Here is a 22,027-nt window from a genome sequence, read left to right as displayed (position 1 = left end):
GGGTGGTGAGAAAGGCCATCAAGGTGGTCTTGATCGCTGCACCCAGCCTCGGCTCACCTCCCAGTTTTAATTACACTTAGACACCAAACACCAAAACACTGACGACTCACATGATTAGGGGGAAGAGCATGCGGTGTATGGTGGGCGGGGCTGCTTAGGTGGTCCCTCTCCCAACACCGCGTGGCACTTCCCTCAGTTTTAATTGCAACTAATACATACTTCACAATCAGTCATAAGCGGGGGGGAGGCAGGGACGATAGGGTCTTCTCATGCCCCTGCTCTCGGGGCTTTACTGGGGGGGGGGGTACGGGTGGGGGAAGAGTGCCGTTCATTAGGCCTAAGTCTGGGCTGGCCTGGCTGTAGGAGGGTTGTCGCCGGCCCTGGGGGGGTGCTGGGTCGGCTGCATCTGTGGGGTGGTGGGGGGGACGCTGGGAGTGGTGGGCGGTAATTATGGGGGCCCTGATCGGGGCCATCCTGTCCTCTGCCCCCTCTGAGGTATCTCACATGGGACATGATGGAGGGGTGAGGTGAGGATGTGTGGGAGTGGGTGTATGGGGTTACAGATGGATGGTGGGATGGCTGGGGGGGGGATTAGGGTTGGGGATATAGGTGGGTAGGGGATAGGGATGTGTGAGGATGAGTAGATGTGTGTGTGGAGGGGTATGTTGGCGCGTGGGTTGTATTGGGGTGTGCCTGTGTTGGAGGAGTGAGGGTGTGTGTGTGTGTGTGTGTGTGTGTGTGTGTGTGTGTAGGGGGGGTGTATATGCGGAATGGGATGTGTGAGTGAGGGTGAAGTTTGGAGGGGGGCTATGGGTGGTGGAGGGGTGTTTGGTGGGGCATGTGTGGTTGGGTAGAAGTAGAGGGATGGGGTGGCGGGGTGTGAGCGTGTGTGGGGGGGGGTGAGCGTGTGTGGGGGCGGGGGCGATTGGGGTTCGTGTGACTTGGTATGGGTGAGTGAGTAGAGGTGGGGTGGGGTTGTATATGTTATGGATGATGTGCATGGATTGCAGAGGGTTGTGTGGATGGGGGTTGAGAGGGGAGTGCGTGTTTGGGGGGGGGGGGGGTATGCATGTATATGTGTGAGGGGAGTGCGTGTTGGGGGGGGGGGGGGGGGGGGGGGTTATGCATGTATATGTGTGTGTGGTTTGGTGGTGGGGGGGTGGTGTCCTGTACCCGGGGGCGCGGCTGGTGCGCTGGGGTGCGACCTGGCTGCCGCTGGGTGGCGGTCTGGGGATCCTGGTCCTCCGTCGGTGTGGGCTGTGCCCTCTGCCTGCGGGGGCGGGGGGCTGCTCACGGGCTCTTGGGGCCCTGGGGCCTGCGCTCTGTCTGCCCTAGGTGGCCGGTGCCCGGCGGGATCGGCCCTTGCCGGCCTGGGCCTGCTGGGGCCTGTTCCCCCTGACTGCGGGGGACTCTGGTTGGGCACCTCCTTCGCCACCTCCTGGGCAGATGCATGGCTGGCTCTGGAGTGGGGGGGTTGGGATCTGTACCTGGGGGTGACTGTCGGTTACCCGGGTCTCTGGGTTCTCCTGGCCTTCCTCTAGCTGTAGGCGGGCGGGGTCACATTGGCATGATCACTCTTCTCTAAACACGTTCCACTCTGAATGTTCTGCATGAATGTTCTGCATGTGTCACAGTCACTGAGTCATCCAGCAAGTTTATTCACTAACAGCAGGTAGCTCTCTTTCTGTCTTTTTGACTTAACTTGCTAGTTTCTGGTCCTCATGATTGTCAACGGTTTTGTTCTCCACGAATCTAGAGTTGGCTTGTGTGGGTGTATATATTTATGTGTGTGGGTGGGTATGTGTGTGTACTTATGTGTATGTGTATGTATGTATGTGTATGGATATGTATATATGTATGCATATGTGTGAGTGTATGTGTATGTGTGTGTATGTGTATGTGTATATGTATGTGTATGTATGAGTATGTATATGTGTATATATGTATATATATATATATATATATATATATATATATATATATATATATATGTGTGTGTATGTATGTGTATATGTATGTATGTATATCTATCTTTATGTATGCATGTATGTGTACATGTGTGTGTATGCATGTGTATGTATGTGTATGTGTATGTATGTATGTATATATGTATATATATAATGTATGTGCGAGTGTATATACATATATATGTAGGTGGGTATGTATGTGCATATACATGTATGCATTGATCTCTTTCTTTTGGTTTTTTTTTTGTTTTTGTTTTTTTATGTTCTCTTTTCTGTTCTCTTTCTGCCCCTTTCCTGTCCTTTCCGGTCGGGTCCAGCAGCATAAACTCTGTAATACAAGCTATTATCCAAAACAAATTGAAAAATAAAATAAGAATCAAGAAATACAAGGGGATCATTACATCTACAAAAGTTCCCCTTGGCAAAATAAATTTGCTCAGCAGAACACAGCATCCAGAACATCAGTCTGCTTGCTTAAATGCTGGACAAGACAAAAAAAAAAAAAAAAAAAAAGAGTGTTTGAAAGTCATTCCTCTCCACTCCTAAAATCTTTAATTGAACCCCACTTAGAGGGAGGGTGTTGTCATCTTAAAGGCTAAGGTTTGCTCTCAGACCGTGGAGATATGGGATTGCAGCTGGCTCATGAGCTATCTCTGTACTTAGATCACCTCTGGTGACGACAAGCAGTTTTTACCAGTGCAGGAGAAGCTGTCCCACACCATCACACTGCCTCCACCATGCTATCCAATCAGTACAGCAATCAGACTTTTCTACATGTCAACCCTACGATTCCAACTGACTGGTGGAACTGGTTCAATGCACAAAGATGCTGCTATCAGAAACCTATCAGGCTTCTGATCGTCATGGCTACAAGAAGCTCAGAACAGGAGATGATGATATAATGAGCTGTTTGGCACTAGCAGAGAGGATTTAACAAGGTTTTCAAGTGTGCGACCCACATAGTCAACTCTGCTGCTCATCCCACAAACATTTTCCTTAACTGGTTCTATTTAAAGCAGAGGTGGGCAACCCTGCGAGTATTCAGAGTTTTCCTGCTGCAACACACTTGACTCAACTCAGCCGGTAATTAGCAGATCAAACTCTGCACTAGTCCGCTGATTCAGGGTGGTAGGTATCAGGATGTGCTGCAGCAGAGAAACTCCTGACACTTGCAGGACTGTGGCCCTCGAGGATCGGAGTGGCCTACCGCTGGTTTGTTACGGACCATGGCCACTCATCTAGCTGATCATCATTCCAACCATCGTCACCTGGGGAATTGGATACACCTGGCTTTCTTCCTACACGGGTAGGTGGATACACCCACCTACCCGTGATTGGCCGGACCTTCTGCTGAGCACCAGAATAAAAGCGACCTTCGTTCAAGGCAGCTGTGTGTGGTTGAGCCTTGGTGCCACAGCTTGCCATTCGTTCACTGACAGTGAATGAGTTTGACTGTTTGGTTGTTGAGCTGTTTTGAACATTTTTGTGTTTATAGCTGGGTTGGTGCCAGCTTTGGTTCATGCTTTTGTTGTTGGGTTTGTTTTGGTATTTGGTTTGGGACTTTTGATGCTTTTTAAGGACTAGTGGGTCCTAAATAAAGCCTTCATTTGTGCATCTTCCTGGTTTTTCTTTTGTTAAGGTTGCCACCCCTTTGTACTCCTGGACAAACTCCATCGGGGGTCGTAACGAACTGTATCAGATTTATTGTCAAGAAACAATAAAGGAGCAAAGAAATAACCCTCCAAACAAGGATTTTCTTACTTTTTTAAGGTTTAGTTTATGCCTAAACAAAAAAAAAGAAAACTAAATTTGCAGCGAATGTCAGATAGAAGAATAGCTGATTCTTTTACTACATGTCTCAGTTAATGATTAGCAGTTGAATTTATTAATAAACACTGTCATTTTTATTAACATAAGACGGGGCACAACTTTGCCCCAAATGTATATTTTTGCTCTACAGAAACACTGTGTATAACTACAGAAGCAAATCCGTATTTTAGAAACAGAAAAAAAATGCAGATAATGTATTTATTGAACTCTGAACTATTTATTGAATACTGTTTGTGGATTATTAATGTCAAATAAAAAATAAGTTAGACGTGGCCTTTGAGTTTTCTTCTGTTTCTTAAAACAAAATTAACCGATCTGCACAAGGTTTGAGTTTTTGTTGCTCAGAGATTTAAAAGATATCAAATTGTTTAACACAAGCAATAAGATAAAGAGCAATTAAAATGTTCAAATATTCTAATTACAATTTAACTAGTAAAACTTCTATTCTTTCATTTCACTCCTAGTACAATACGTCAAACGTCACAGGGGTTGTAATCCCTTGGGTCAGCGGTGGTCATGTGACGCAGGAGCCTTGACAGGCTCTTTAATCATACGGTGTACAGTCATTTCACAAATGGTCCGAAACACCACAAACGGAAGAAGTTTTGTATTCTGCTGCAGCTGATGGCAAAAGCAGAGCTAAGCTGCCCTGATTTCAGCAGCAGCGACTCCGTTTTCCTAATCAAAACAAAGTCAAAGATGCAAACACTTTCAAAGAGCATCAAGTCAGACGACAGATGCATTCAGACAAGGGACTGTCAATACATCATCACTGAGCTGAGGCTGCATGAATCTGAACTGATACTGAAGACAGTTTATCATACAGTGTTTATTCTTCTACTGCAGCTGCTTCCAGTTACAGACTTGGAACTATTTAGCTGCATTAAACTACAGAGAAATGCTGAAACGTTATCCACCATGACCATGTAACCAACCTCTTGCCTGTTACTCACCGAATGATTTTGTTTTGCAAAGCTTTCCTAAGCTTGTTTCGCTCCTTTTCCGGCTCTTTGATACATTCTGTTGGCTTCACATTAAAAATGAGCTTTTATTTATTAATAAACATAATGTGCATGTTTTCTTGTAGATTAAAAGTACATTTTAAATGATTTTAAAATGATTGCATCCCATGTTTTTGGAAACAGATACACAGGAATCTGAGCTCAGATTAGAATAAGCCATGCAAAGATGTTCCTTACACATCTATCTGCCAGCAAGACTGCATAAAAACATGACTTATTTTCACTCAAACAGATGCCAGAAATCAGTCAGTTCTGCTGTAAATATGAACCATGTTCTTGACAAGATATACACCCTACGTTTGTACGGGACCGAGTTGTCACAGTACTGTGCAAAAGTCTTGAGCCACATCACATTTCTTGATCGTGGCATGAAAACCGGAAATTTGTATAATAATCTATTGAAACGTGCAAACATAATGAGAAATACAGCATATGGTGCAGAAACACTTCTACATGGATTGGAAATGAATGTTTGGTCTGTTCAACAGTCTCTTGGCCAAGCTTTTTGGTCATGTCTTTAAACAGTCTTTAAACAGTCTTTAAACCCAAAGCTCTCCTCTGGATGTTATCTGCCTTTTATGCCATTTTCTGTCTGGATGATCCTACGTAGCTTAAGCAATGAGACCAAGGCTCTGTGGGGGATTCATTCCTCAGTCAAACCTGTTGCTGCTGCTTTTCATCCCAGTTTTTTACGTATTTGGCATACCTCAACCTCTTCTCCCTCTTTCCCTTCCTTAGAAACGGCTTCATGACAGCAATGGAGACCATTTCTGATGAGGCTTCAACCAATAAGAGATGGATCAGCTCCAGGTCCAAATGCCTCTCTCAGGTCCTGGTTCAGGTCTTTTGTCCTGCTTCTTAAGAACATCTCTCAGATAATGATCATCTTTTGCAAATTGCTGCATTTACCATACACATTTTATTTTGTCACATTTCCTCAAATGTTTTGCCATCTTTTCAGCTCACAGCTCTTTGGGAATCGGCCTGTTTCTACAAAATAAATAAAGAAATTCTATCTAATATTGTGTTAAATTTGGTACTTTTTAAAAATGCAACTAAATAAATGTGAACTAATTCTTCTCTTAACACAGAGCCAAAAGAAAAACCAAATTTGTTTTGGTTCTTTGTTAACTTTCCTGTTATTTATCAGACAAAACATTGGTTCATCCCTCGAGGTTTGAGGATTACACTGAAAACGAGAATACAAGCAGAATGGCCTTTAATGAGGGGTGGCTCAGGACTTTTGCACCGCGTTGGTATTACAGATGCTAACTCCTTGCAGGCCTGATGTATTCTGTACTGTAACATTTCTCAGGGCCATTTATACAGTGGTGCTTGTTGTCACAGCATCACTGCTGACTCTGCCCTCCTCTGCTCCTGCATCTTCTTACATCACTCCAGAGAGGCAAAGAGACAGGACAGGAACACACAGTCCTCCTTGTTTAAGCCTTGCTGCATTACACGACACCTCCAGGGACAAACAGAGCCACATCCGTGCCCTCCGCCCATCACCTCATGACGTCTGGAAGCACGCTCGGCCCTGCCAAGCCAATGCGAAGCCGTGCCAGGCAACGCCTCACACAAGCTGGGGGGGCTGCCGGATCATTCGCCACAGCTTGTCGCCGGGCGTCTCTAATGCAGCGACACCACCCGCAGACCTCTGCTTCCTACTCCTTCTTCATGCCATGTCTAATCATAGCCCAGCAGTTCGGTTTATCCACGCTGCATCTGCAATATCCGTGAAATGCTCGGCCTAGTTCTGCTGCGGCGCATCGCAGGCTATCGTAAAAACTGCTAAAAAGGCAGCTTAACATTCAACAAAGGGGAATCTTTCAAGCTTTGTAGAGGCTCCATTTTTCATTAACAACCAAGCAAGTTAAAGAAAAAAAATCTGAGCTGCTGCAGCCTCAACGGACCTCAACGCTTTGCATCATATGTGCTTGTTTTTCCATCACCATTGCTCTCCACGCCTCCAAATGTAACCTATAGATGGATTAAAATGCTCGGTTTCTTTATCCGCCCAGCATCCAGCTTTGATTGCAAGCAACAAGTTGTGCTCCTTCTCTGAGGGCAGAGACGAGTCTTTAAGTGGATGAGGCAGGTGGAGGCGGATCGGGATTTACGAAGAGAGTAAATAACTCCAGGAAATATAAAGAAGTGCAGCATCAAAAGGGGGGGGAGGCTATAGAGATTCCATAGATCATCAAGAGAAATCTTTTATCACAAGCGACACCACTGCAGATTCAACCAGAAGCATCGCACTGTGGTCCGTGTGCCGTCACTTTCCTGACACATGACAGAGAACATGCCTTCAGATCCAGCTTGGAAGCTGCCACTGGGGGCAGGGCGGCGGCGAGCAGTGACATAACTGTATTGACCAAGCTGGTTTAAGCCACAGATTCATAAGAGGTCAACCTGCAGTCGCTTATCCACATTCTGCGTATTGCTGCTATAAATCTGCTGTGACGTAAAGCATGGGGCTTTTTTTTTTGGCTCTAATCACAGAAATCAAGCCAAGCGTAGAGAGAGCGGTGACGGAGCTCAGTTGTTGTTTTATTGAGCCCTCCTCCTCCCCCTTAACTAATGGTTGGTTTTGCTGAGCATGCATGTTCTCTCAGCAGTGCCATGCCTCACATTCATGCAGCGGGATCCTGTATTTGCTTCTGGGAGCTGCCCTGCAGTGCAACAGTCTGTCTGCCAGGGGGGAAGCCTCAAACCAAAACCTCGTCGCTCAAATAAGATGAGAAAAACACTTTCGATTTCTCTGACAGTCTTTCATAGTCAAACAAAAAAAGAAACTGTTCGCATAAGCTCGCATCAAACAAGCTAAAAATAGTTTAACACATTGATGTTACTTGTGAGACTTTGGGATATTTGATAGCTGCACAAAATATAAATGAGTTTTTCCTAAATTCAGTCAGACTGTGATTAATGTCTTTGGACCTGGTTAGCTCAGTAAGACACTGACCAGCTAATAACTCTGGATGAGGAACTTTGGAGTCATTTTGGACCAATTGTCCTTTGACTTCCACATAAAACAGGTTCTAGGACCTAATTCTTCATCTATATAATATTGCTAAAATGAGGAACAACATGTGAGTGAAGCAGAAAATCTTGTCCATGAAACCACTGATGGGCTGCACGGTGGAGCAGTGGTTAGCACTGTGGCCTCACAGCAAGAAGGTCACTGGTTCGATCCTTGGCTGGTTTGGTCAGTGGCCATTCTGTGTGGAGTTTGCATGTTCTCCCCGTGTATGCGTGGGTTCTCTCCGGGTACTCCCTCCGGGTACTCCGGCTTCCTCCCACCATCCAAAGACATGCATGATAGGTTAATTGGTCACTCTAAATTGCCCCTAGGAATGAGTGTGAGCATGAGTGGTTGTTCGTCTCTCTGTGTGTGGCCCTGCGATGGACTGGCGAGCTGTCCAGGGTGTACCCTGCCTGTCACCCAAAGCCAGCTGGGATAGGCTCCAGCTTCCCCACGACCCTGAATTGGAATAAGCGGTTTGGAAAATGAATGAATGAAACCACTGATTATTCCTGATTATTAGTTTTCCCAAAAATGCTGTAAAAAGACTCGAAAGGTTCTCCAAGAATTAACAGCACTTCTCTGTTTTATATTCTTGCTAAATCAGTGATAGAATTTAACATTTTTCTCACATTTAAAGCTCCCCATGAACAATAATAATAATTCATTTTATTTAAAAGAGCCCTTCAGGTCACTCAAAGACACTGTGGAGTAAAAGATCCATTGGACCTTAAAGATCTCATAGTTCCACATTGTCCCGACAGAACAGTTTGCTTTCAGACTGCAGGTTTATTTTTGGTTGATAAAAGCAGAACAAGAGGCTGAACCTTTGGTTTTCAGACCACTCTCTGTGGAACCAGCTCCCAGTTTGGGTTCAGGAGGCAGACATCCCTTCTGCCTGTAAGACTAGGCCTTAAACCTTCCTTCTGGATTTAACTTAGAGTTAGAGCCGACTTGGTGACACCAAGCCATTCTTTTAGTTTTGCTGCTGTAGTCTGATGCTGTTGGGGGATCTCCCATGATCCTCTCTTTACTCTCCATATATAAATATATCACATATTTATTGTGTTTAGCTTATTTCTTCAGCAGGTCTCCCTGGCTTAAATGGCCGTGGTTCAACTGGAGGTTTTTCTTCCTGTTGGTGTCTTAAGATTGGTTCCATGAACACATGTATTACAAACTAGACTAATGAGGTTCACATGATGGATGCAATTAAACCAGATTATAACTAAATTGTCATTGAATAGATTGATTAGATTATGTCTGTAAATATGCTAAACAGACCTTATTGTGACATGGATCTATACAGATTAGGCTGTGCTGAATCAAATAGAACAGAATAGAATAGAATAGAATAGAATAGAATAGAATAGAATAGAATAGAATAGAATAGCTGAAACATTGGCTTGTAAGGATTTGCAAAGTCAAGCAGGACTAATTGTTTCAGTGTGAGATACAAAAGGAAAACTCAAAAGGTTTTCATTTCTCTCGACTTCAGCTGAGTTATTTTCACGCTTTTTATTTACAAAAACACTTTAAAGGAAGACGAGTAAATTGCATGTCAAATGAAAGAAGCGGTGGAGCCTCTGGTGAGTATTTTTACACTCATTGTAGAGAGCACCTGAGACTTTCCTCTGTCGGGTCCTCCACGCTCCTACTGTCCTTAGAGATGCAGATGGTGCAGACAGACACGTGATTTTGATTTGTGACATCACTCAAAGACGATGTGTCTGGCACCTTTCTTACTGTGGTTTGCAGAAAAAAGGACGCTAGTGATTAGGGTTGGTTTCTGTAATGCGCCTGTTCTGTCCAGCACTTCAGAGACAACAGAGTTAGAAAAAGTCACTATTTATTAAAGATGAGGAAACATTTTTTTTCTTAGTATTTCGAGCTACAATTAATTTTCCTGTTAATGATTTTATGTCATCTTTTTTATGTGTACTCTACTGTTAAATGGCTCCAAATGTATCCTCAAGGTCAAGCCTTTAATGAAAGATTGCCTGGAAAAACATTTTAGCAAAATGTCAGTGAGAAATGGTATCTTGCCAAGAAATAAGCAAAACCAATCAGAGGAAAATGTAGAGAAAAAAAAACAAACCTTAAACATCATAATACACCTGTAGCAACACACTGCCAGCGCTTAACAAGACACTCACTGGTCACTTTATGGCAGCAATATTCAGACATGTAGACATGGTCTCCTGTAGCTCAGGAGGAAGAGCAGGCAGCTTGCCGAAGTGTCCTTGGGCAAGACACCGAACCCTAAGATGCCCCCCCCCCCCCCCCCCCGATGTGTGCCCATTGGGCTATGAGTGTGCATGTAAGTCGCTTTGGGAAAATGACTGTAGAATAGAAAACTTCCTGAAGTTCAGACTGAGCACCAGCGGCAGGGTTGCTGGTTTGAGTATTTCAGACATTTCTGATCTACTGGGATTTTCACACACAACAATCACAAGGATTTACAGAGAATGGTCTAAAAAATGAATATATCCAGTGAGTCTGGAGTAAACATATCTTCATGTCAGAGGTCAAGGGGGAGAGGACAGACTGGTTGGAGATCACAAAAAGGCAACAAGAAGACAAATAAGCACTGGTTCCCACCAAGCAGAGTATCGTCTTGACCATACAACACGTCCAACCTTGCTAAGAACAGAAAACAGAGGCTACAATTCACTCAGACCCACCAACACTGGACAACAGAAGATGGAAAAACGTTGCTGGTTTGATGAGTTTCCATATCAGCTCCACATTGAGAAGGTAGGATCAGAATTTGGAGTAAGTATCATGAAATCATGGTTCCCTCCTGCCTTGGATCAACAATCGGGCCTGTTGGTGGTGTAATGGTGTGTGGGGGGGTATTTTCTCACCAATTGAGTATGAATTAAAAATCACAGCTGTGCAACCAACACATCTGCAGCAACCATGTGAGGAATGTTTCCAACACCTTGCTGAATCTCTCACACCGAGAAAGAAGACAGTTCTGAAAGCAAAGGGGGGCTGATGACACGGCTAACAACTATTTAGTGAAATGTTTTAAAGTTGGATCAGTAAGTTCTTTAAGTTTTTACTGATGCAAAACAAACCAAACATAATCAGTCAGTAAGCTGAGCCAGTATTACTGCTGATGTTTCCAACCAGCTGCCAGGAATCTTTCATAATAAATGGTTTCTTCAAATCTCTATTTGACTGTAAAAAATGAAATTCAATTTGATTACAGTTTCTAGTCAGGCAATTTTGGAAAAATAGGAAAAAAACAATTTAATTGTGGTTATTCGAGCAAATATTGCAACTAATCTTTGACATTACTGCCTCTGTTTATATATATATATATATATATATATATATATATATATATATATATATATATATATATATACATATATATATATATATATATATATATACATATATATATATATATATATATATATATATATATACATAATTTTTATACATATCATTTATATACATATTCAGTGCATCCAGATAGGATTCACTTTTTCCACATCTTATGTAACCCTTTATTCCAAATTGTATTAAATTAATCTCATTCCTCCAAATTCTGCACACAATATTCCAATATGACAAATAAAAATAAGTTATTTTTGAGGTTTGCACAGCTGAACACACTACAAACAGAGAAGTAAGCTCAGAAGTATAAAAAAAAAAAAAAAAGTTAATAAACTCTCCTGGTGAGATAAAGATCGTAACTACTGTGCTATACTGGGAACTTTCCAGTGAGCAGTTTAGATTCCAGTGGGGTTTGGATGTTTTAGGATTGGTCCAGCCACTGCAGGTCAAATCGCTAGAGGGCATGTGGGCTTTACAGAGTTCATACTTGACCAATGGCAACAAATGAGATCCTACAAACAACAATGGAAAAAAACAAAAACAACCAAAGCTGGAAAATTTGTCGTTCCAGAGCTGACCAGACCTTACTGTTGTTTGCAGGCATCTTTCCATCTTTCCAACGTTGACTGAACCATGGACTGAACACCAACACTGTGTTTGTTTATTTCTTACCCTTACCATGGCCAGTGATGTATTTCTGTCCGATAATCAATGGGTTGCATCATGTGGCGCCAGTAACTCCGTCCTAACTGTACCAGGAGGCCCAGAAATGGTGCCATTGGTTCAGTTGTATGGGAGTCTTTTATAATGAAAACACACAAAACAGTGTGCCAGAACGTGCCCACCTGAACCATACAACACATTGTGTTGTGTTGAAACGGGGCTTATTATCAGAATTATCAGGATGATTCAGAAGTCAGACTGTTTTATGTCTTCTGTGTTTTTTGTCTTTGTGTTTCAGTCATTTATAGAAAATAAGTCCATAATGAGGACTGAGAATGTGTCATGACTTCACAGTATAGCTGTTATATGATGATTAAAGGACTGTCACACAAGAACGGTGACGGGAATTATGACTGAAGCGCAATTTGTAAATTTCAACATTACTATTTTTATTGAACTGCGATGGACTGGCGAGCTGTCCAGGATTTACCCCTTTCACCTTTCACCTCAAGACTCCAGCTTCCCCGCAACCCTTTACTGGATTAAGCGGTTAGGATAATGAATGAATGAGTGATTTTTATTTAAAATCTATTAATCCTTCTAACTTTCCTTGATAACATGAGCAAAGACAGTTTCCTAAAGACACAGCTGTTGCTAGTACATCCTCCTTTTCCATCTCACATCTTTATCAGCCAGTAGTCACAGAAATGATGCCACAGGCAGTGATGGGAAACTATTACTACGGGTCATGTCGTACTTTCTGATTGTTGTTAAGAGACAGGGGAGTCTAATAAAGCTTTTATCATCATTTTACTGTCATTCTTTGTGGTAAGAAGTAAAATTTGAGGGCTAGAAATCTGGTAACCTTAAACATTACCTCTTTGCCACTTTTCCAGTGTTACATTTAACGCCGTTTTCAACAATCAAAGTTTAAACGCCATAAAATCAAACCACAGTCACATAAAAAACCAAACAGTCTCATCAGGTTTAATGCTGATCAGAATGAAATCTGGTCTCCTTTGCTTTCTGTAACACATTCAGCTCAAACAGACACAGTTAGCAGTGAAAGGCAGCTGTTTCATGGACGCCAAAGCCCTTCCTCCAATGCCAACTTCCTCTCTGATCTCTTTAATCTTAATGTACATTTTAAGTAATCTCCAGTTTTGTCTTTACCCCTCTGGCTGCACGCATATTCAAACCAGAGAGAAGGAAATCATATTTATCCCACTGTAGCCTCCAGAGAAAGGAGCTTTTCTGGCTGCCAAATAATTTACATCGCTATTACCCACAATACATTGCAGCATAGACTTATTCAGTCTTTTAAAACATTGAATCTGTAAGTTATATAAGCCGCGGTTTCATCAGAAAATAGCCATATATTTTCATTTTCCACAGCTACTGAGAAAGAATTTATAAGTATGACTGGGGACAATTGGAGGTTAGTTATTCCAGCATGTGCTTTGCCACGATAGAGCTGTTTATTCTGACTCTTCAGATCTGGAATGAAGGACACATTTCATTTCCCATCCTTCCTTCTCAGAGTTGTGCACACAGCATCACACACAGCTCATCTTTCATTCTGCAGCAACTTTGCTGCAGGCTGTTGTTGGAACATCAAATCAATCTCACAATGTTTGCAGAAGAAAATGACAAAAACAAACTGTGCATCGACACTTTGTGGGTTTTGGGTTTCCGAGCTGCCACATTTGGTATTTCCTTGCTCCCATCCATCACTCTTCCACTTTTAATGGGCTAAATGAGAGCAAAGTGGAAAAGCATCATGCCCTGAACCCAATGAAAGGCAATAACTGATGTGCTCCATTTAGCACATCTAATTTGACATTTCTGTGGAGAAACTGCAGGCAGTAGATTTGACACTTCAGCAGCACTGTTGCCTGCATTCCAACACAAAGAGGAGTAATACAATTTGATTGCATTTTCTTGTCATAGCCTGTTAAATGACCACGAGTTACATGATGAAATGTTTGCTTCCTGGCAACTCCCAGGTTTACAGTGGCCATGCAGCATGTTACAGGGCGTCTCATTATTCTTTTCACTTTGTGAGATGTTAATCATCCATTTCTTACTGTTCTCTTATCAGCTTGAACCTTTCAATCAACCCAATCAGTAAGGCTGAGATTAGTCTCTTCCAGTCTGTAAACTGCAATTATAAAGGACCTTCTTTCACCACATCTAAAAGCTGCTCTGTTGGATGGAGATCTGGTGACTGTGGAGGCCGTAGGAGGACAGTGAACTCATCGTCATGGTGGAGATGATGTGAGCTTTGTGACATGGTGCATCATCCTGCTGGAAGTTTCCATCAGAAGAAGATACACTGTGCTCATAAAGGGATGGACATGGTCAGCAGCAACACTCAGGTAGACTGTGGTTGGTAAATCATGCAGCGTTGGGACTAAAGGGCCCAATGTGTGTAAAGATATTATCCCCCACATCATCACACTACCAGCAGCCTGAACCGCTGATAAAAGGGAGGGTGGATCCATGTGGACCTGGTCTGGAGGCTCATCAGACCAGCAACATTTATCCATCTTCTATTGTCCAGGTTTTGCGAGTCTGTCTGAATTGTAGCCTCAGTTTCCTGTTCTTAGCTGACATGTGTGCCACCCGGTGTGGTCTTCAGCTGCTGTTTCACCTGCTTCAAGGTTGGACGTTTTGGGTGTGTTCAGATCATGCAGCAACCTCCGGCGGTTAAAAGTGAAGCCTGCATAAAACTGCAGTTCCCCCTTCATCCGCTAGGGGCTCCAAAACAGAGCGAATCCCCATAGACTCCCATGTTAAAAAGACCAACTTCACAGCAGAAATAAACATGTTTACAGCCTGGTACAAAAATCCATTTTCGGTTTATAGGTCAGGTTTACCTTCATGACAACTGTGGGGGGAGGGAATTTTTTTCTACCTCGCCCGTTTAAAAGTAATTTAACCTTGAAGTTCAGCATATTTAGGGGCGTGTCCTTTTGATTGACAGGTACCCGAGAAGAATGTAGAACAACTGCGGTTTTTAGCCGGTTAACAACGTGACTTAGCTTTAGCCCGCTTACCTCCATTAGCTGGTTAACTCCTGTTATCTCTGGGTTAGCTCGGTTAGCTCTTAGCTACAGAAAGCACGGAGTTCGCTCGATGTCAATCATCCACCATGACGCTCACGGCTGTCCTCTCAGCTCTACTTCTTTGCCCTTATTTGTATTTTCTGGGCGAGATGACGCGCTGAGAAGATGGCGATGGTAGGAACCGCCCACAGAGCTTCAATTCAGCTCTTCAGAAACCTACGGGTGACGTCACGGAGGCTACGTCCATCTCTTTATATACAGTCTATGGTTCAGTTATGTCATGCTGTATTACTCGGCTTGAATCTGTGCTTGTATGACTTCCTGTTGCCTTTCTATCATCTCCAACCACTCTGTTCATTCTCCTCTAACTTCTGACATCAACAAGACATCCTTGTTTCTGGATATTTTCTCTTCTTCACACCATTCTCTGTAAACCCTACAGATGGTTGTGTGTAAAGATCCCAGCAGATCATCAGTTTCTGATATACTCAAACCAACAACCATGTCATACTCAAATTCACTTAAATCTTCATTTATTCTTCATTCTGATGCTCAGTTTAAACTTCAGCAGGTCTTCTTGACCACATTTCTTACTGCCATGTTATTGGCTGATTAACCAATTAATTGAACAGGTGCAGTTTTAAAAAAAAGTGTTCGGTGAGTGTTTTGGAAGGAAACAGACAAAAAGACTTCTTTTAGTCTTTTTCATTGATTTTTCTTGGAGGTTAGATGACAGAAGAAGTCTGTAAGGTTTTCATACTTGTTGGAAGAAAGGATTAAATCTGAAGCCTCTTGTGTCAAACAGCAGACAATATTTTGCTCAAACTCTGCTTTATCTTCGTCCACTACACCATGTTTGCAGATATAACAGCACAGCATTTGCTACAGTGTGGCCTCTTCTTTTTCTTCTTTAAACCTGGCGGCACCGTTCAACATCACAGTGTAATAAGTTTCATTTTGCTTGATGCTGATCACAAAAAAACCATTAAGCAGATGTTTTTTCTGGCTATTAAAAGGACAAAAACTTGATCCTGCCATTTAAACTTACTACATTTCAAGCTGCTTTTAGACCCTAAAGCCCCTTGAATAACTCACGTCACCGCAATGTGACCACAACCTCAATCCGTCAACAACCCCATCAAGATGACATCCCTTGGTCTCCCCAACAGTCAATCAGAACTGACAGAGCTGCCCTTGACTTAACCCTTCTGCTCATGGATCATTTACCCACATCCGCCTTAATGGATCGTATTTCACTATCTCACCAGAATCAACTGTAACACACCCACAACTACACCCAATGACAGGCTTTGCTACTACACCGTGTCACCTTTGCATCCGAAGTTTGGACACATGAGTGGTTAAAGCATTATTTTGTGTAAAATGTGTCCCTCAGGGCTTCCTGTCCCTGCAGAAACCCGCAGGTGTTGCAGTACTGTGAACGATGCAGCTGCACCCCATCGCATGGGGAAGAAAAAAACAACGCAGCAGTCGTGGAATCCCACGCGTCAATAAAAAGCAATTCATGCGCTAAATATGACTCAGTGGTGACAGAGCTGTTCTTTGAAAACCAAAGCAACATAATCAAGGCAGCCATATAACAGTTGGGATTTCGGCACAATCTGCAGCTCCACAGAAACCGCAGATTAAAAGTAAGAGCTGCGTCTTTTTTCTTGGACATCATAAGCCTTTAAATAGCAGTGGGGCCTAGTTCAGAATAGCACACCCAGGGACTGAGTTGAGAATATGGATACTGTCCAGGTATAATTAAGAGGAGGAGAACAGAGAGACCGGCATGCTGTCGGGATAGAAATCAGCATTAAAATAACAGCAGGGAGGGAAAGCAGACGGCGTCTGTGCTCACATGGGTTTCTGTTGTTTTGTTTTTCTTGGAGATTCACTGTTTTTAGGAGACATCAACTGTACAACAAGTTTGTGTTCATATGTTTCACAAGGAAACAGGTATTTATTTGACTTTACACCATTTAATCAGCTAAATTAAATAATGATTCATTATTAAAAAGAACGACAAGGAAACTAAAGATGTAGAAACTGACAGAAAATGAGTGAAATTTGGGTGCAAATTTGTGGGGCTTGGCGTGGAAATCCATCACATACCACTCTCATTTGGGGTTAATCCACTTTATTAGCTCAGTAAATTCAGAGGACTCAGAGGCTTAATTTATCCTGTCAGCAGGGGCGTGACCTCAGGGGTAACAGCTAGTGAAAGACCTCCACCTGAAATCTGACTGGCATCCTAAAGCGACCTTAAAGAGATGCAAAATGGCCAGATTCAAGCACAGCGACCAGAAATGAACCAAAGGGGATACGAAGAGAATATAAACACTAACTAAACAACCACAAAGGGAAGCAAATTGTTGTCAAAAGCTGCTTTAACAGTTGAAGTCCTGAAATATTTTAGAGATACTCTGAATGAGACGTACACGAGAACACAAATACAACAGTCTCTGGAACATTAGCAGGTGAAACTTAGTGCAAAAGTGGTACCAAATACTCCAGATTATTCATTTAAATTCAGTTCAGCTTTATTTATCTGGTGCCACTTCACAACAATGTTGTCACAGGACACTTTACGTACACAAATCAACATACACATCATTTCAAGCCAATTCATACATATCCTATAATAGAAACCAACTGATTGCATCGAGTCATGACTTTGATCCAATCCCCCATCCTGAGCATGCACGAGGTGACAGTGGGAAGGAAAAAACTCCTCTTTAACAGGAAGATTATGTAGTACTGCTGGGGAGGGGTGCGTTTGCATGCTGGTGAAAGTTTTCTTTTTCCATTTGAACCCATGAACACCATGAAACACCAAGAAAACATGGTAGGAAAAGTCCAGTTCTTTAATAGGAGGTCTATATTTGTCCTTATTAATAAAATGTAAAAATGAAGAAGTACCTAAATATTTTGGGCATATTTACAATTTATTACCATGTGATATGTAAAAAATGTTTATAATGTAAACTTCTGCTTTCTGGTTTCCTTTAAGGAGCAGAAGACAAAAGTCACATTGTGTTCAACAGGAAATTCGTACCATATAGTGATGCCAAATGTCTCAGAATCTCTATGTATCCTTTTTGCTATGCTTATAGGTTAAGGACTGCTTGGTCCTTTCTGACCACTTCAACATACTGTATGTACAGTCAGGCTACATCCACACCATGACCAAATCCATTTAGTTTTTAAAAAGAAAGAAATCAATTGGGAAAAAAAAAAAAAAAAAAAACGTGTAAAATGGCTGAAAACACTGCAGTATATATGCCAGGCCTGCAGGTGGCGGTGTAACAGTGACACCGAAAGGTTTCAGAGGCAAAGGAAAAGACGTGGCGCGTGCTAAAAGGCTGTTCTCCTTGTTCACTTGTCCTTCAGGATTTTGCTGCAATAACCACATATAGCTGAGAAGCTTCTGCAACACGGATGCAACACAATGATTCGACATTGTTGTAGCTGTTGGTGGGAAAATGGGGCTACACGTCAGGAAAGATGTTTGTGGGTTTTAAAGATGGAAACAATTGCAACATTTACATGGTAGTTTTGATTCTTGTTTAATTCCAAATAAAAATGAATTCTGCTTTAAACTGATGAAAAAAAAAAAAAAAAAGCAACCATGTAAACACTTCATTCCTAATGCAAATTTCTATTCAGAATTAAACTTAATTCCGGTGTAAGCGGCTGGTTTATTCGCATTTTAATCCCGAACTATTTAATTCCTCTGTCATCTAAACTTTAATTCCGCTCTAAGTTAGTTTCGGTCGTTCTGAGCATGCTCGTTACCTTGTCCTGTCCCGATGACGTGCGTTGTTTTGCCTCCCGTGTTCGGTGGTCTATCTTTCTTCTCCTTCTCAGTTGCTGCAAAAAGTGAAGTGGTATGCTCCTGTTGAGCTGCTAATTCACATTTTTATTAATAATAGCGGCAAAACTGGTACTAATTATGTAGTTTTTACAAGTTACAACTGAAAAGACAAGAAGCTGAGAGGGAATTTTGTTTATTTTCGGTATACGTCATTAAGTAAGTTAAGTAAGTTAACATTAAGTCTGTTAAGTAAGGATGTGTTTCATGTAAACCTCCATTCAGAATTAATATTTTCAGGTAAACTCGTAGGAGAATACATTAATTCCGAGTTGTTTAATTCAGAATTATTAATTCATGTAACCATACCCAATATGGTGGTATTTTCAGATTAATTTACTTTGGAACAAATTTAAAAGAAAGCGATCTCCTGAGACGGCGGTTCAACGTGCATAAAATATACAAGCACAAAGAAAACTTCACAAAAGTCTCATAAATTCATCCCTGTGTGGACATGGGCTCAGATACATGTGACGCTGACATCAACACAGCAACTATTATTGATTAGTTTCAAATACTATCATCTTGCTCATCTGTGCAGCCTCTCTCTCTCTCTCAAACTTCCGGTTGTTAAGAGTGGAACCAGATAACATAAAATCTCCTTATAAGTGCAGAAACAGATCAAATTGTATGCACATTCAGCCGAACATCTCTGGCCTTCAAAATGATAACAGACACTTTAAAGTATTCCTGAAAAGTTGGACCAATGTCTAAAATGTCTCTAAAAAGTTTAAAGAGTAAAATCTGAAAAGGTAATTGGCCCAAATAGAATAAAATAAAACCTGGAGGAGCTTTTGAGAGCTAACTAGGCTAATTAGCATCATGTGTGAAAGGTATTTCAAAGCAGTAGAGCCTCTCAGATGTAAACATAGGGAGAAGTTCACAATTCTGTGAAAATTGTATCAAAAATTGTTGAAAAATTGTACAAAAATGTTCATTAATTTGAAATTCTAAAGCCTGAACCTCTGACCACGTACAGAGTACAATATCATCAAAAGATTCAGACAATCAGGAGAAATCTCTGTATGCCGGCGGACAAGGCCAAAGGTCAAAGTTAGATGCTTATTATCCTAAATCTAATTTAAATAACCTGAGGCAAAGTGGAAAACAGTTATGTGGTCAGATTAATCATAATTATGAATACTTTATTGATTAATCTTTTAAAAAGGTGAGATTACTTATAATATAAACCAAAATTATCATAAGGAGATACAAAACAAGCACAAAATGAAGCAGAATGACCTCAGATTTATCTTCAGTGACTGTCTGTCAAGTAACAAAATGGCTAAATGTAATGCAACACTGCCTTGAAGAGAAGAAAGCAGCAAAAAAAAAAAAAAAAGAAAAAATACATAAAAGTGACAGAGAAGGACCTAAAACTGATACTTAATGTCCACAGAGACAAACAAAATGACCAAGGTGGGTAATACAATTCCCTAAAAAAGAGTGAAATACCATAAAAAGGATGGAAAATGACCTCAGTGAAAAATTATTAAGACAAAAAAGCAAAACCAAATACAAAATGACATCAAAGGGACATCAAAGGGACACATATTTGGTCATAAAGAGAATAAAATGACCACAGAGGAATGCAAAACGACCTCAAAGAGAAGCTAAAGTGTGGATCAGATGCAGAATGTCTCTGCAAAATAAGTAGAAGGAAAAACTAAACAGGATGAAAAATGGCCACATAGAAGTAAAGTTAACACTAACACGCGCAAAACACGTAAAAACCACTGAACATCAACTATTTTTTTATAGGACAAATGTGTGCGTCAAGACCTTCATACAATTCTTGTCCTACATTTGATGACTTTGACTTAAATCCTGGAGCAGAAGCATTCAGAGAAGACTTGCCGCAAGCTCCAGGAAAGAATGAGGAGATGTGAGGCTGAATGCAGCGAACAGGAAAACTGCACGAGTCTGGGAGGAAATGAGCAAGCCTGCTGGAAATACAGGCCAGGGTGTGACTGCAGCATCTCCTGCTGCCTACCTGCTCCTTGACTGAAGCCAGGAGGTTGGTTGTAGTGGGGGTGCTGGAGTCCGACGGGTTGCTGCGCCCGCTCGGCCCCTCTCTGACCGCCATGGACACGTCCCCTTCTGCGTCGCCCTCCTCCATCTCCTCCACCTCTCCACTATGATCCAGACCCGGCTGGCTGCTGAAGCCCCCCTCTTCTCTAACCCTGCATAACGACAACAAGATGGTTAGGATGGAGATAAGTAGGAGGCTTAATGAACTGGAAACTCATCATCACATCTCCTCAGGGGTGGGTCGAAGTGCAAGTGTGTGTGTCTGCTGTAATAATCCTGCATTTCTGTGTTTTTGTTTGTTTGTTTAAAAGAAAAACCTCTCACATCCCTACAGGCATTCACACTGACCTCATGGTATCAGCACCATGCTCACCCAATACGTCCATTAAGGCTCAAAGGGTGCTTTTCATGTGCACCTTCACTCTCTGTAAGGATCCATCAGAGGTTCAGTAATGAGATTATGTTGCACATCTTTTTAATCTCATGTGGTGTTATGAGCGGGATTAACCCCTACAAAGATGCATGCAACGACTTATATCTCCATAAATATTTAGTTGGAATAGTTTTTACTTGAAGGTTATGCGTTTCTTTTGCAGGTGTGCTGGTAGATGCATGCACGCAGCACGAGATGCATCAACCAGCACGTCACGTTCATCCTTTTTTTTTTTTTTTTTTTTTCCTTCCTCCATCCCAGACAAACCTGTATCATTTGCCACATGCAGTCTGTCTGTCAAACACACCAATCAGTCAGCTCTCATCCTGCAAGCCAAGGACGAGGTCACACCGACTCACCGGACCAGAGACCGGGGAGCGAGGCTGCTCTGGAGCCGGGTCCAGACGCGCGCACGCCCGCCTGCCAAGCGGCTGTCAGCGCGACTCACCGGCCAGATGTTGCTGTTAGAAGCAGGCCACAGCTGGCTCAGTCTGTCCTGTTACGCATCCATCCTCCTCCTGCAAGCTGTGACAGCTACATGTCCCATCCGCCGACGTCACAAACAAACAATCCCGTGCACGTCCTCGCGCTCCTCGTGAGATTTTTTTTTCCCCCTTCACCCGTCTATCTTATTTCTCCCTCCCCTTTAATCCAGAATGGGTTATAAATGCAACCTTCCACCTCTGGCGCTCGCGCAGCATCCAGCCACCCACCGACCAAACCGCCCAGCCGCTCACGCCGATCAGCGGCGTGACGT

General features: G+C 42.3%; 1 protein-coding gene across 1 annotated transcript in view; it reads right to left on the bottom strand.

Annotated features, from left to right (window-relative positions):
- Window positions 1–20,925, bottom strand: part of pkp4 (plakophilin 4) — a gene marked incomplete at both ends in the record, with an annotated part of 74,956 nt that extends 54,031 nt beyond the window's left edge. Inside the window, one exon of the mRNA XM_079264022.1 lies at window positions 20,800–20,925. Coding sequence (XP_079120148.1) covers window positions 20,800–20,925 — 126 coding nt within the window. The remainder of the gene's footprint in view (window positions 1–20,799) is intronic.
- Window positions 20,926–22,027: the final 1,102 nt, after the last annotated feature.

The sequence above is a fragment of the Telmatherina bonti genome (genome assembly GCF_933228915.1).
Source record: "Telmatherina bonti genome assembly, chromosome: 24".
In the NCBI taxonomy this organism is placed as follows: domain Eukaryota; kingdom Metazoa; phylum Chordata; class Actinopteri; order Atheriniformes; family Telmatherinidae; genus Telmatherina; species Telmatherina bonti.
Note: the sequence above shows the minus strand (reverse complement) of the source record. Positions and strands in the feature narration are given on the sequence as shown.